Source organism: Mesocricetus auratus, unplaced genomic scaffold (genome assembly GCF_017639785.1).
Source record: "Mesocricetus auratus isolate SY011 unplaced genomic scaffold, BCM_Maur_2.0 Super-Scaffold_100028, whole genome shotgun sequence".
In the NCBI taxonomy this organism is placed as follows: domain Eukaryota; kingdom Metazoa; phylum Chordata; class Mammalia; order Rodentia; family Cricetidae; genus Mesocricetus; species Mesocricetus auratus.
In genome coordinates this window covers 4529455-4541714 of record NW_024429209.1, presented here as the reverse complement: position 1 = coordinate 4541714, position 12260 = coordinate 4529455, and the positions used below count along the sequence as shown (strand labels likewise).

Here is a 12260-nt window from a genome sequence, read left to right as displayed (position 1 = left end):
CTCCAGGGCCTGGCCTGGCCTGATGTTCTGCCAAAACCCACAGTTATAGCCACATCCTCCTAGTGTCTGGTGTTTCCTCTTTCTATTATGCCTCCAGGGTAGGGCTGCTCATTCCAGTCTTCCTCCTGGGAACGGGGCTTTGCTCTCCAATCATGTCATCAGGCTGGAGTAGATCCCTCTGGGGGTGATGCAGTTGGGAAGGCCACCCCACTGCCTAGCTTTCTAGCGCCTGTGCCACCTGCTGCTTGAGCCAGCAATGAGAAGGCCACTGTCTCTCAGCTTTGTCAGTCCTCCAGCTGACCTGAGTGGCAGCCGCATGGTGGGAGCAGAGCGGTACTAGTTTGCCTTCGGATCCCCAGCCCTTGTGAGTCCCCTCATTATCAATTAGCCCTGGACCCTGTGACATCAGTGTCCTGCCAGAGTGCAGCAAGGAAGAGTTTGTTGGTTTGTGTTAGTATTTATTATGGTGTTAGCTTGCTATAAATAATGGTGAAAATCTTCTCTTAGCAAAAGATGATGGTGGTGGTGATGGTGATGATGGTGGTGATGGTGGTGATGGTGGTGATGATGATGGTGGTGATGGTGATGATGGTGGTGGTGGTAAAAGGGATTTGCCCAGGGGATCAGTGAGTGAGGAGACAGAGTGCATTGTGCAAGCCAGTAGATCCCAGCTCTGGCTCCTTTCTCTAAACCTGCCTGCATCTGAAAGACCTTTGCTACCCCAGGCCTCCATTTTCTTGCCAGAAAAATAAGATTAAGCCCACCCTCAGCCCCTAAGCTGTGTGCCACTTTTCTGCAATCATCTCTGGTTGGAGCTCTGCCCTTCACACGCTGACCCCAGCTGGCTCACTGGTGAGCACTTCCTGGCAGAGGCACGTGTTCCTCCATAAAATGGGTCAAGGTTGTGGGCCCAGTGGGGATCTGACTCAGATGCCTGGGTGGCATGTTCAGCTGTGTGATGATGTATGGCAATACCATTTTACTTACCCAAGCCTTGGTTCCCTTGCCTGTAAACCAGGTAATGATCCAAGCACAGCCATGCTTGGGCTGTCAAGAAGGTAAAATAGGAGGCACTGGAAGAGGTGTGGTGTGTGGCAGTCAGCTGCTGTCCTCTCCCTGCAGCAGCCAGGTGCATCCATGTCCCATTCAGGAAACCCACCCTAGCCTCCTAAGCCCAGGTACTGTGAACAGGTCCTAGAAGGTGGACACTTGCAGGTTCACCAGCTAGAAGGAACAGAGGCAAACTGGGAATGCAACTCAGTGAGAGAGCGCTTGCTAGGTGTGCACGAGGCTCTGGGCACTGTCCAGGTGTGGCGGTGCATGTCTGTAATCTCCGCAGCTGGGAGGATCCATCTCTCACAGCTCACACATCACACCCCCCTCTCCCTCACCACAGAGAATACCATCCCCCTTCGCATCCTCTACGAGAAGTACAGTGAGTGCCTGACAGAATCAAACCTCATCAAGGTGCGGGGTCTCCTTGTTGAGCCAGCTTCCAACAGCTACCTGCTGGCCGAGAGAGATGTCTACCTGGAGAATCCCGAAATCAAGATCCGGGTAAGGAGCAGGTGGGGCCCCAGGACAGACCGTCTAGGGCTGGGGAAGAGGCAGCTTGCACCTATGCACATACCTGCTTCCCTGCAGCCTGGAGCCTTTCTGGACCCCAGGATCCTTGTGGAAGGAGGGTATCATAAAGCTAAGAGAATGCAGGACTCGAGCCTCTGGAAAGGGCTCTTAGAGCCCTGGGCTTGGGGGGACTGTGGGATTCTAGTATCCAGGTATTAAAAGACCAGCGTACCCACCTTGGTGATACCTCTGGGGCCAGGGAGGAGTGGCAAGCATGGAGGCCCAGGCTTGTGCCTGGGTGGCACTGAAGGTGCTGTTTCACCCTTCTGAGTCCCAGTTCAGTCCTCTGTGGGATGGCATCAATGCTGGCACTCAGGATGCTGTGAGAATCCAAGGGTGGCCACAGGAAATATCAGGGGTGTGCCCTGCATGTTTAGAGACTTGGTGGAAGCCAATTGTGCCGTCAGCACCATCTTCCTCCTAGCCCTCTTCTGAGGTGGCCCTGAGCCCCAGATGCAGTGGCCCTAGAGTGCTTTGTAGTCATGGGCCAGGGTCTGCCAAGGGCTGCACGCCTTAGCTCCCCTGTCCTGAAGAACTGGCAGCTTTCACAGAGCTCAAAGAGGGTCCGATTTCCACAATACCACACAGCAGAGAAGGGCAGGGTCAGTAAGCTCCAGTCCTGACCTGTCAGCTTCAGACCCTGGAACACAGGAGAGCCTTCATACACCTCCAGGGTCCTGGGGAGCCTCAGTAAAGCTCCATGAAAAAGACCCAGGGAATAGCCACCACCCGCAGTTTGCAGATAGGAAACAGGCACTAATACTTGTTCTGGACGTGTCAGAGCTGGGGGAGGCTTCATTTAGCAAGCATTGGGGCAAATTCTGTAGGCACCCAGCTTGGCCCCCTTCTCTAACCTTCATCTGCCCTCCCCCCTGCAGGTCCTGGGGGAGCCCAAGCAGAACCGCAAACTGGTGGCTGAGGTGTCCCTGAGGAATCCACTCTCTGAGCCCCTGAATGACTGCATCTTCACCGTGGAGGGGGCCGGCCTGACCAATGAGCAAAAGTCTGTGGAAGTGTAAGTGTTGGGAACCTAGGTCTCAGGAAGGAGGAGGCTGGAGCCAGGAGACACCCTTGAACCCAGCCCAGCCTGTAGCCCACGACACCCATCTCCTGCTCACCTGCATCCATCTACCCTAAGCCCCAAGCCAGAGTGCCCACAGGCTGTTCCCACACCAGCACACACCTGACCCAAGACACATCAGTCACGGTGTACTGCCTCCAGACTCCTCACAGAACATGGATGCCCACACATGAGTCTGTTTGTAAATGCACACTCATGCCTGTGTGTCTTCATTCATTCACATCTGTGCACACACGTGTAGGAACGCATGCTGTTTTTCTTTTCCAGTGCCATAGAACTCACACAATCAAAGCAATTGGAGTGCATGCACAATCCACATGATGTGTTGTCTCTCCTGTAGCCACTGAACATGTGCATGTGCCCCTACTGCCAGCACACATGGGCACATCTACTCATCACACAGGACTGCACATCCACAAGCAATTTTCCCATTCACACCTATTCATACATGTACACACATGAGCATATGTACTTATTGTCTCATACACACCCAAACTTATGTACGCACTCAAATGTGCACACACACACACACACACACACACACACACACACACACACACCACTCTAGAAGGCCCAACTCTGTAAGTCCTGCATAGGCCATGAGAAGGACCCATCATTAATACTGGCCTTAGTCCTCCTTCTCCAGGCCCTGGCCTAAGTCTTTGTGTATCTTCACGGCTGCCCCATGCTTCACATGGCAGCCAGGCCTGTCTCCTCACCCTCTTTCTTTCTTCAGCTCAGACCCAGTGCCAGCAGGAGAAGTGGTCAAGGTGAGGGTCGACCTGTTCCCGACTGAAATTGGCCTCCACAAGCTGGTGGTGAACTTCCAGTGTGACAAGCTGAAGTCTGTGAAGGGTTACAGGAACGTCATCATTGGCCCAGCCTAAGGAACCCCTTCACCCAACTCCACCTCACCTGCTGCCAGCCCTCAACTCAACCTGGTCTTTATCCCAAGATAATGAGCAACTTCACCCCTTCAGGCTGACATGGCTGCCTGGGGGCTCTTTGGAAGGAAATGTACTTCCGGTCCATCCTGTTCCTCTGGTCTAGTTCCCCATCTGTCCCCTTAGCTGTGAGGAATGTTCGGTGCCAACACAGTGGGAACCCTGGCCTTGGCAGACCAGAGCTAGGGGAAGAAGAGAGCCATTGCCAGCACCCTGTGTTGTTCAAACTGTCCCTAGATCGCCAGAGAAAGCACAAAGGGATGGAGAGCCCTCTGGCTCAATGAAGGAACCCAGCTGCCCCAGCCATCGGTATCCCAGCCACCTCCCCTCTGAAAGGGAACTACTATGTGCTAGGCACCTCAAGTTCTCACAGGGCCACCAGCCTGTTTAATGTCCATGAGAAACTGCAGGGTGGAAACCAAGGTTGCCCGTGCTGTGCTGTGCCAGTAGGCTGGCCATCACTTGCACGGCCAGTGGGTGAGCCTGCAAACAGGGCCTGGGCCATCTGACTTGAACTCTAGTACTCCATCTGTGACATCAGCCCTGACCTGAGAGAGTCAGAGAGGCCACATGGGACTGATCTGGAAGGACACAGTTGGGGTGAGGAGGTAAGGGAAGGGCAGTGAGGCTGGGGAGCTTGGGATTCAGAGCCTAGGTGTGAACCCCAAGGAGAGCCATACTTTGCCCTCCTCTTCTGGGCTTGATGCTCCTTCATCAGAGCAATGATTGGTGATCCCATCTGCAGAGTCCTATGGCCCTATGCTTCTGAAGCTGGCCACCCAGGTCCAGGGCACGCTAGGAAGGAGACAGCAGCACCAGGCCTGGGCCCGGACTGTCCTGCTTCTCACCTATGCCCGAGTCCCTCAGATGCAGTTCCAGGACTACCCATAAGCTACCTGCAGTGCCTAGCCTAGACTTCACAGGAGGAGCCTTAACTGTCCCTGCTGGTCACGTCCACCAGGGCCACGCCTCCACCAGCCAGCACCCCCAGGCACAGCACTTGTCTACAAGAAAGCATGGGAGCCTATGGGGTTGCCATCCCTTACTACCTCTCCATGGCTGGGCCCTCAAACTGGAAGACTTCAGGGGGGAGTTCTCTAGGTGATGGGATCAGAGGCTCTGGGACCCCCTGAAATCCCAGAGAAGAGCTTGAGAAGAATCACACTGATGCCTTTAACACTTCCGCTTTACACAGAGAATTGTACCACGAGCCATGTGTCTGCCCATCCCCACACAGCAATGCTTCTGTTGGTTTGTGCAAGCTTTGGGTTCCAAGCAGGCAGTAGGCATGCTTTTGAAGCACACATGAACACTGAAATAAAGGTCTATTTTTCACATTCAAGCAAGGTCTACCCTTATCCTTTGGGAGCTTCTGAAGGGGAGCGGATGGAGAGGCTCGCTCACACCTGTGCCCACTCCCTGCTTCCTCACCCAAGCCTTAACTTGGCCCTACACTTTCCTGGCACTCAAGGCTCTACCCATTAAGCTCTCCCACTAGCAGAGCCAGGAACTCCCTTTGTCCCCCAGTGTCCTTTCCTCTCATGTACCTCTTAGTTTTTGCATGCTGTTCCCTGTGCCCGGAATACCCTTCCTTGTCTTTCCTTATCTACTTGGCTTCACACGAAGGTCACCTTCGTGTGTTGGGTAACAAACCATGGAGTGGTGGTGCCCATCTATAGGCCCAGTTTTAGGGATATGATTCCAGTTCACTAGCCAAACACCTTAGCCTACTTGATGAGCTCTAGGCCAGTTAGAGACTATCTCAAAAACAGAGTGACAAGTACCTGAGAAATGACACCTCAGGGTTGGCATTTGGTACACACAGACATGCATGAGTGTACACATACACATATATAATACACATACAGACACACAGATGCATGCACACCTACACACACACATACACACAAATGTAAAATAACCCTAACATCACCTTTCCTGGGTGCCAAGTCCCTGTGATCCCTGAATGCTGTATACCTGTGCTGGCTAGGGTAGCTTGGGCGTTGCCTCAGTAAGTGACATACTAGAACACAGGGCCAGCAAGATGGCTCAGCAGGTAAAGGTACCTACCACATACATGACTGAACCCACGTGGCAGAGGGGGAGAGCCGACTCTTGAGAGCTGTCTTTTCATCTCCGCATGCGGATGCAGACACACAATAAGTAAATAGATAAACGTAGCTGTCTTTTCCCATGGAGAAGGGTTCTAAAAGACCTAGAAGGCACTGAAGGCCCAGGAATCTGGAAGGCCTGGCATGGCAAGGGCTATCTCACTGGGGAGGGGTTACCAGAGAGGCAGGCTGGCCTGGCTAATCCTCCTTCATGTCGCCTGCTGGCAGATACTTAGTAGAGATCAGGTGGCAAAGGACTCTGGGAAACTCCCCTGGAAAGCAGAGGTGGTCAGTCAAGGGAAGGACGGGCTTGGGTGGGACCTATTGTCGTTGACTCTTCCTGTCAGCCTACATGGAGGACTCTTACTGGGCTTCGGAAACCGGGCCCCGAGGAGGCCACCTCTCTGAGGTCTTCCTAGGCTGTGCCAGATGCTTCTGCCTCTGCATCTCGGGCAGATGTTTACACAGGTGGCCGCCAGTGCTGTGAGCAGTCGTTTCTGCGCCTGACTGTGCTCTGGGTGCTCCAGGGTGAGGGCAGACTCACAGCAAGGGCAGACTCACTCAAGTCAAGGCTGCCCACTCAGGCTCCCTACCTGCCTGCTCCCCCCTAGCATGGAGGGACCGAGCTGTCCCAGCAAGCTCTGCTGTTCACAGCTCAGCAGACCTATGCCCTCTCTCCTGCTTACCCAGCGCTCCCCACGCCAGTAAACACTTCTACTTATTGCTTGTTCCTGTGATCCGAAAGTACAGCTAGAAAAATGCCTGCCCCACAAGCGTGAGCATCCTTAGCACACACATAGAAGCTGGGAGCCCAGCACCCAAGGTCACAGTCCCAGCACTGGAGGATGAAACTGAGCAGGTAGTGGATCTTGGGGTCAGCCAGTCTAGCTAAATCGTGATCTCTGGGTTCAATGAGAGGTCCTGTCTCAAAAAGTAAGCTGGAGAGCTGCTGAGGAAGAAACCTGATGTTGACCTCTGGCCTCCATGTGCACACACACACACACACCACACACACACACACATACACACACACACAACACTCACACAACAGGTCCATTGCCTACTTAGAATACAAAAGTTTCAGTAAAAGCCTAGAGAAATAGGGCTGTTTGAACAGGACAGACACATGTTGGTTCCTGTTGTGGCTCTTCCATGGAGAGGCAGAGTGTCTCAAATGTGTTTATGTGGTGCACTTCCACATCTGGGATTTTAGAAACCCTGGGGGTTGTGGCATTTTACCTATTTGTAGATACAGAAATGGAAGGGCAGAGAAGTTAAGCAATTTGCCCCAAGTCACACAGCTGGTAGGTTGCAAAACTGAGCCTTAGTCTACACAAGCAGTTGTGCCCAGCACAGTGTGGCATGAAGGCCTGTTTCTCCCAGCATTCTCCTTGCTCACCAGGGACCAGGGTTCCTGGGATGGAGGACTTCATACGTGCCTGGCAGCCCTTGTGGAGTTGTGGGGGGGGGGTCAGGTCCATCCTCCTACCCCAGGGCCTCTTTCTGTTCCAGCTGCTCTTGTTTGCCTAGGATGTCTGCCAGCTCACCCCTCAGCCTCCAGCCAAGCCTGGAATGACAGAATGCTGATGGAGTCCAGGAGAGAGGGCGGGGTGGGGCCAAGCCAGTGCCTCCTCCAAGCACGTTTACCTTGGGGCTGGTGTAACAGGGAAACCCAGTCAAAAAAGCCAGCGGCTGGAAGACATGTAGCTGGGACAAAGAAAAGATTTGTTCAGAAAGCCAACAAACCAAAGAAGATGGAGGCTCCTCCAGCCGTGGCACTGTGCCTGCAGGCATGCACAGGCAGAGGGCTGTGTGGGCAGATCGGCCAGGGGTGGGGTCGTCCTTTCTCCCAAGCTGTCCTTATCTGCAGGCCACTGGGTACTCTGGGTTTGGCAGGTCTAAAGAAAAGTTACTGATTAGGGAAGTGTGTGGCTTGAGTCTTTTTGGCTCCTTTCCTGGCAAAGGTTCATTCTACTGTTAATTATTAGGTTCCAGAAGGTATGCTTTCTATGGAAGACAAGGAAAGGGAAGAGCTGCTTTGGAAGCCACTGGGGGAAGAAAAGACGAGTTGTATATGCCGCTATTATCGACAGCCAGGCTGGGGTGTTATGTAGGGTCTCCCCTGCTTCCTCCTAAGCACAGGCCTGAGAAAGTATACAGGGACTGGGAACCCCATGCAACCTGGGACATGAGGGAAAAGAAATAGCCCATCGAAATGAGAAGCTGTGCCCAAAGGACGGCATGTCTAGCCTTGAAGAACAGGGCCAGACTCTCAGTGAGTGCTGAGAAAAACTGTAGACAGAAAACACTGCTTGGTAACTCTGTTCACATGAACCCACAAACACCAGTCAGAGAAGCAGAGTCACAGGTCACAGACTCACCCAAGCCCCAGCAAGCAAAAAGGAGCTGGAATCCAGCTGGCCCACAACAGAATGGCCAAAATAGGAGGGAGAGGGTGGGCTTGTTTCCTGAACCCTGGAAATTGGAAGTCCTGAGTTTATCCACACATTGTTTCCCCATCAACAGCCCCAGGGGCTGAGAAAGACAGGGTCAAAAGATCAGATTGATAAATATGGAGTTACCCTACGACCCAGAAATTCCACATACAGGTATTTATTCAAAAGAATGAAAGCATGCGTGCACACAGAAAGTTGTTCAATAATGTCCACAGTCACATCATTCATAGTAGACAAAAAGTGGAAGCAGCTCAACTGTCCATTAACTTAAGAGACAAATAAATACGGTGTATGCATCATGGAATATTACTCAGCAATAAAAACGAACATAGCCCCGAGACACGCTACAGTAAGGGAGAAAACATCACGTGAGTGGAAGAAAACAGAAATGAAAGCTATCAGAATGTGCGGTCCCACTTACAGGGAAAACATACAGGGAAAGCTATCAGAACGTGCGGTCCCACTTACAGGGACTAGATGTAGTAGAAGGGTAGCCGCCCGGGGCTTGAGGGATGGAGGGATGGCGAGTCAGAACTAAAGTGTGTAATGGAAATGCTGTAAATTGTACTGGTAGATACAGTAGTCTGGACTGGAGTCATTGAACTGTGTACTTTAAATGGGTGACTTGCAAAGAGTGTGAATTCTATCTCAATAAAGCTGTCTAGATAATTAATATGAGCACAGGGAAGGAAAAGGTTGAGCTTAGAGCAGCAACCTGGTATTCTGCCTGGGCATGATCAGTGAAAATCTCACCCCCTCCCTGGGTCTTTGTTATTGCTGCTGAGGGAGGAGAGAAGGGTCAGTGCCATCAATTTGGGAGCATGTTACATTTTTCATGACAGCTGCCCATGGTTACGTGTACGCTGGCCCACAGGGTAAAGTCAGCAGGCTCCTCGGGGCCTTGGTAAACACCTAATCATTCACCACTACCTCCACTCTGGCCATCTGCAGGTCACCCTTAACCTACACGCTTCACAAATGGCCAAAGAGCTGCCCCTAGACAGCATTCTCAGCCGCTGCCCTAGGTCAGGAAGTGTTGAGCAGTGTAGTACATGCCTGAAATCCCAGCACTGAGTCTATGGCAGGATTGTGAGTTTGAGGCAATACACACAAGGGTGGGATTAGCATAGGTGGCGGAGGCAGGGCTCATTTCTTTGTTTAATCAGCTCCCACGACAGGGAATGCAGAGGTGGCTGCCGGGCCGGGACAACAAGGTCACCATGGCAAGACTACCCTATAGAATGTCCAAGCAGACTCTGGGGAGAAACAAGATGAGCCAAAAAGATTGAGAAGAGCATAGATGTGGTATCGTTTCTAAGATGCAAGCTGAGGCGGGGAAATGGCTCAGTGGATAAGAGCATTTACTCTGAAGGTATAAGGACCTGAATTTGAATCCCCAGCACCTATGCAACCCCAGCATTGGTCCTGTGTCCCCACACCTCTGTCCTGCTGTAGAGCAGCTCAAAGAGAGGCTGAGAGGTTACTGCACAGGCCAGGGCCACATCGTTTGGAAACAGATGGTAGAGCCAGAGCGCCAACCAGTCAAGATGGCCCACAGTGACTGCCTGCAACTTCCCACCCTGTCCTCACCTGCCACGGTGTTCCGTATGGCTCGGAGACTCATCCACAATAGTTGTAGTTTTAATTTTGAATGAGTGAGTTTATTAAGTAGATAGCAAGAAGAGATCAAAACCTAATCAGACAGAGGTTGGAAACATCCCGCCAAAATGGACTCAGGAAACTGTACAGGCAGCTGCAGTTTCCAAGAGAGAGTCACAGGCAGAGCAGAGTGTCCCCTTAGGTGCAACTTACAGGTAAAACAAAACAAAACACATTTAATCCCAGCAGAGGCAGGTAAATCTCTGTGAGTCCAAGGCCATTCTGGTCTACATCATAAGTTCCAAGATAGGGCTACACAGAGAAACCCTGTCTCAATAAGACAAAACAAAACCAACACCATCAGACGGGGTGTTTACAACATCCAGCAGAGTCTGCCTGAGGATAGGTTATCAACTGAGCTTTTATATCACGGGATAAATATAGCAATGTCTGCTGGGAATGGTTACCTTCTAGCTATTTTTAAGGACACATGGTTTTATTCTCCAATTGCTTTGCTGTGTCCCTTTACTCCCTGTCAGAGTCGGGGGACAGCCCATCCCCAGACAAGGAGCCTTAGAAGACATCTTGAGAAACACATGCTTGGGTCTGAAATGGGGGCGGTGAACCCCACCTCCAGAGGCAGCTTTTCAGTAAGCTCAAACAGCATGTGACAGTTTGACAGTATAATGTACATCACACACACACACACACACACACACACACACACACACACACACACACTGGTGGACTCAGGCAGGGGGCAGAGAAGCCTCTATGGAGAGGAGCCTAAGGAGGATCAGCCAGGGACAAGAAGGGAGTGTGGCGGCTGGGCTGCTGGAGGTGGGGGTAGCCTGTGAGCTGGGTTGGGGATGCAGAGAGAGGATGGGGAGACCATGTCCTAGGAAGCACAGGGTACATTGGCTGGGACAACTGTGTATCTGTGTGGGCCCAGTGTTAGGAGCTGTGCTATGCATCCCAGGCTGGGCGGCCACCTAAGAAGGCATCTGGGAAAAAGTGCTCTTAGGAACTGGCCTCCGAAACTTCAAAAAAAAGGAATCCTCAGCTTAGAGGTCTCCAGCAATTTGCTGTGGTTTCTTTTCAGTTTTACTAAATATTTACTTTTGTGTCCAAATTGCTGTTCATCATTTTCCTTTTGCATTCTCCTTAAATCCGATCTGTCAAAATAAAAAGTAAAGCTACCGTTGCCTTGCCAGAGGGAGTAAAATTAAGAAATTTTTAAAATACACATTTGTTCACTTACAACAAATTATAACATAACTTTGAAACTTTATAGTAAAAATATGTTTATGGGCTGGGGAGATGGCTCTGTAGATAAAGTGTCTGGCGGCACAAATGTAGGGACCTGGGTTTGGATCTCAGAACCCACAAAAAAAGGTGAGTGTCTGTGGCCTCAGCACTGGGGTGCTGAGACAGGAGGATCCCCAGGACTCCCTGGCCAGTCAGTCTAGATGAACCATCAAGCTCCCAGTTCCCTGACAGCCCTGTCTCAGAAAATACAATGGGGAAGTGATTGAAGAAGGAATTTGGACATCTGTGTCTGGCTTCCACTTGAGCGCACCCAGGCGAGTGCCCCTGCAAACTCCCATCCTCTTCCCACTACATGTACACTGCACGAACAGCCAGACACCCTTGGTCAGCCAGTCTCCCTCAGAGACCATCTGGCCACTCCAACAACCTATGACTGGGCCAAAGTCTGCCTTACAACAAAGGCTTGGCTAGCTGACATGGCGTTGGTTTGGGAGTAGGGTTTTTGTTTGTTTGTTTATTTATTATCCATTCATTTGCTTTGACTCAGGGTCTCCTGTAGCCCAGGCTGGATGACCTTGAATTCTTGATCCTCTTGCCTTCACCTCCCAAGTGCTAAGGTTATAGTCTTGCCACCACACCCTGGTCTTCTGTGTTTATGTTTTTAATGTGTCCTACAAGGGGAAAACAATATTCTCATATGAGAATATTGTCAAACCACAGTAAAGTCTATCAGTAAGTTGTAACACACACACACACACACACACACACACGTCAGTGAAGATGTGGAACAGGCTTTGGGAAGGGAGATTTGGCACATCACCCTGGGGAACATTAGGCAGAAGCTTAAGCTTAAATAGAGGCACTCTCATCTTCCCCTTTGGGTCAGCAAGCCCTACTGGACATAGAGCAGATGTATGGGAGCCTATGTGCCCTCCAAAAGTCACAAGCAAGAAGTCTCAGAGCATCTTTCTTCCCAGATACCCCAAAGCTGAAAACAATGTAGGGTCTGATACTCCCAGCACAGATAGGGAATCTGTGACCAGTCCTGCAGATAATGCCAAAGGGAGGAGAAATGACCAACATGGTGCTTTTGGATAGCAGGCTGCATCTCACCTGCTAGTGAGCACAGATGGGGGAGCTCCATCCCAGGCATAGCTGGTCCACAATGATGGAG

The 12260-nt window shown here is 51.4% G+C and overlaps 1 protein-coding gene across 1 annotated transcript in view; it reads left to right on the top strand.

The window, feature by feature from the left end:
* The window catches only part of Tgm2 (transglutaminase 2), a 29898-nt gene extending 24905 nt beyond the window's left edge, over window positions 1-4993 (top strand). Inside the window, exons 11-13 of the mRNA XM_005082655.4 lie at window positions 1397-1557; window positions 2505-2641; window positions 3444-4993. Of these exons, the coding sequence (XP_005082712.1) occupies window positions 1397-1557; window positions 2505-2641; window positions 3444-3594 (449 nt within the window). The 3' untranslated portion in view covers window positions 3595-4993. The remainder of the gene's footprint in view (window positions 1-1396; window positions 1558-2504; window positions 2642-3443) is intronic.
* Window positions 4994-12260: the final 7267 nt, after the last annotated feature.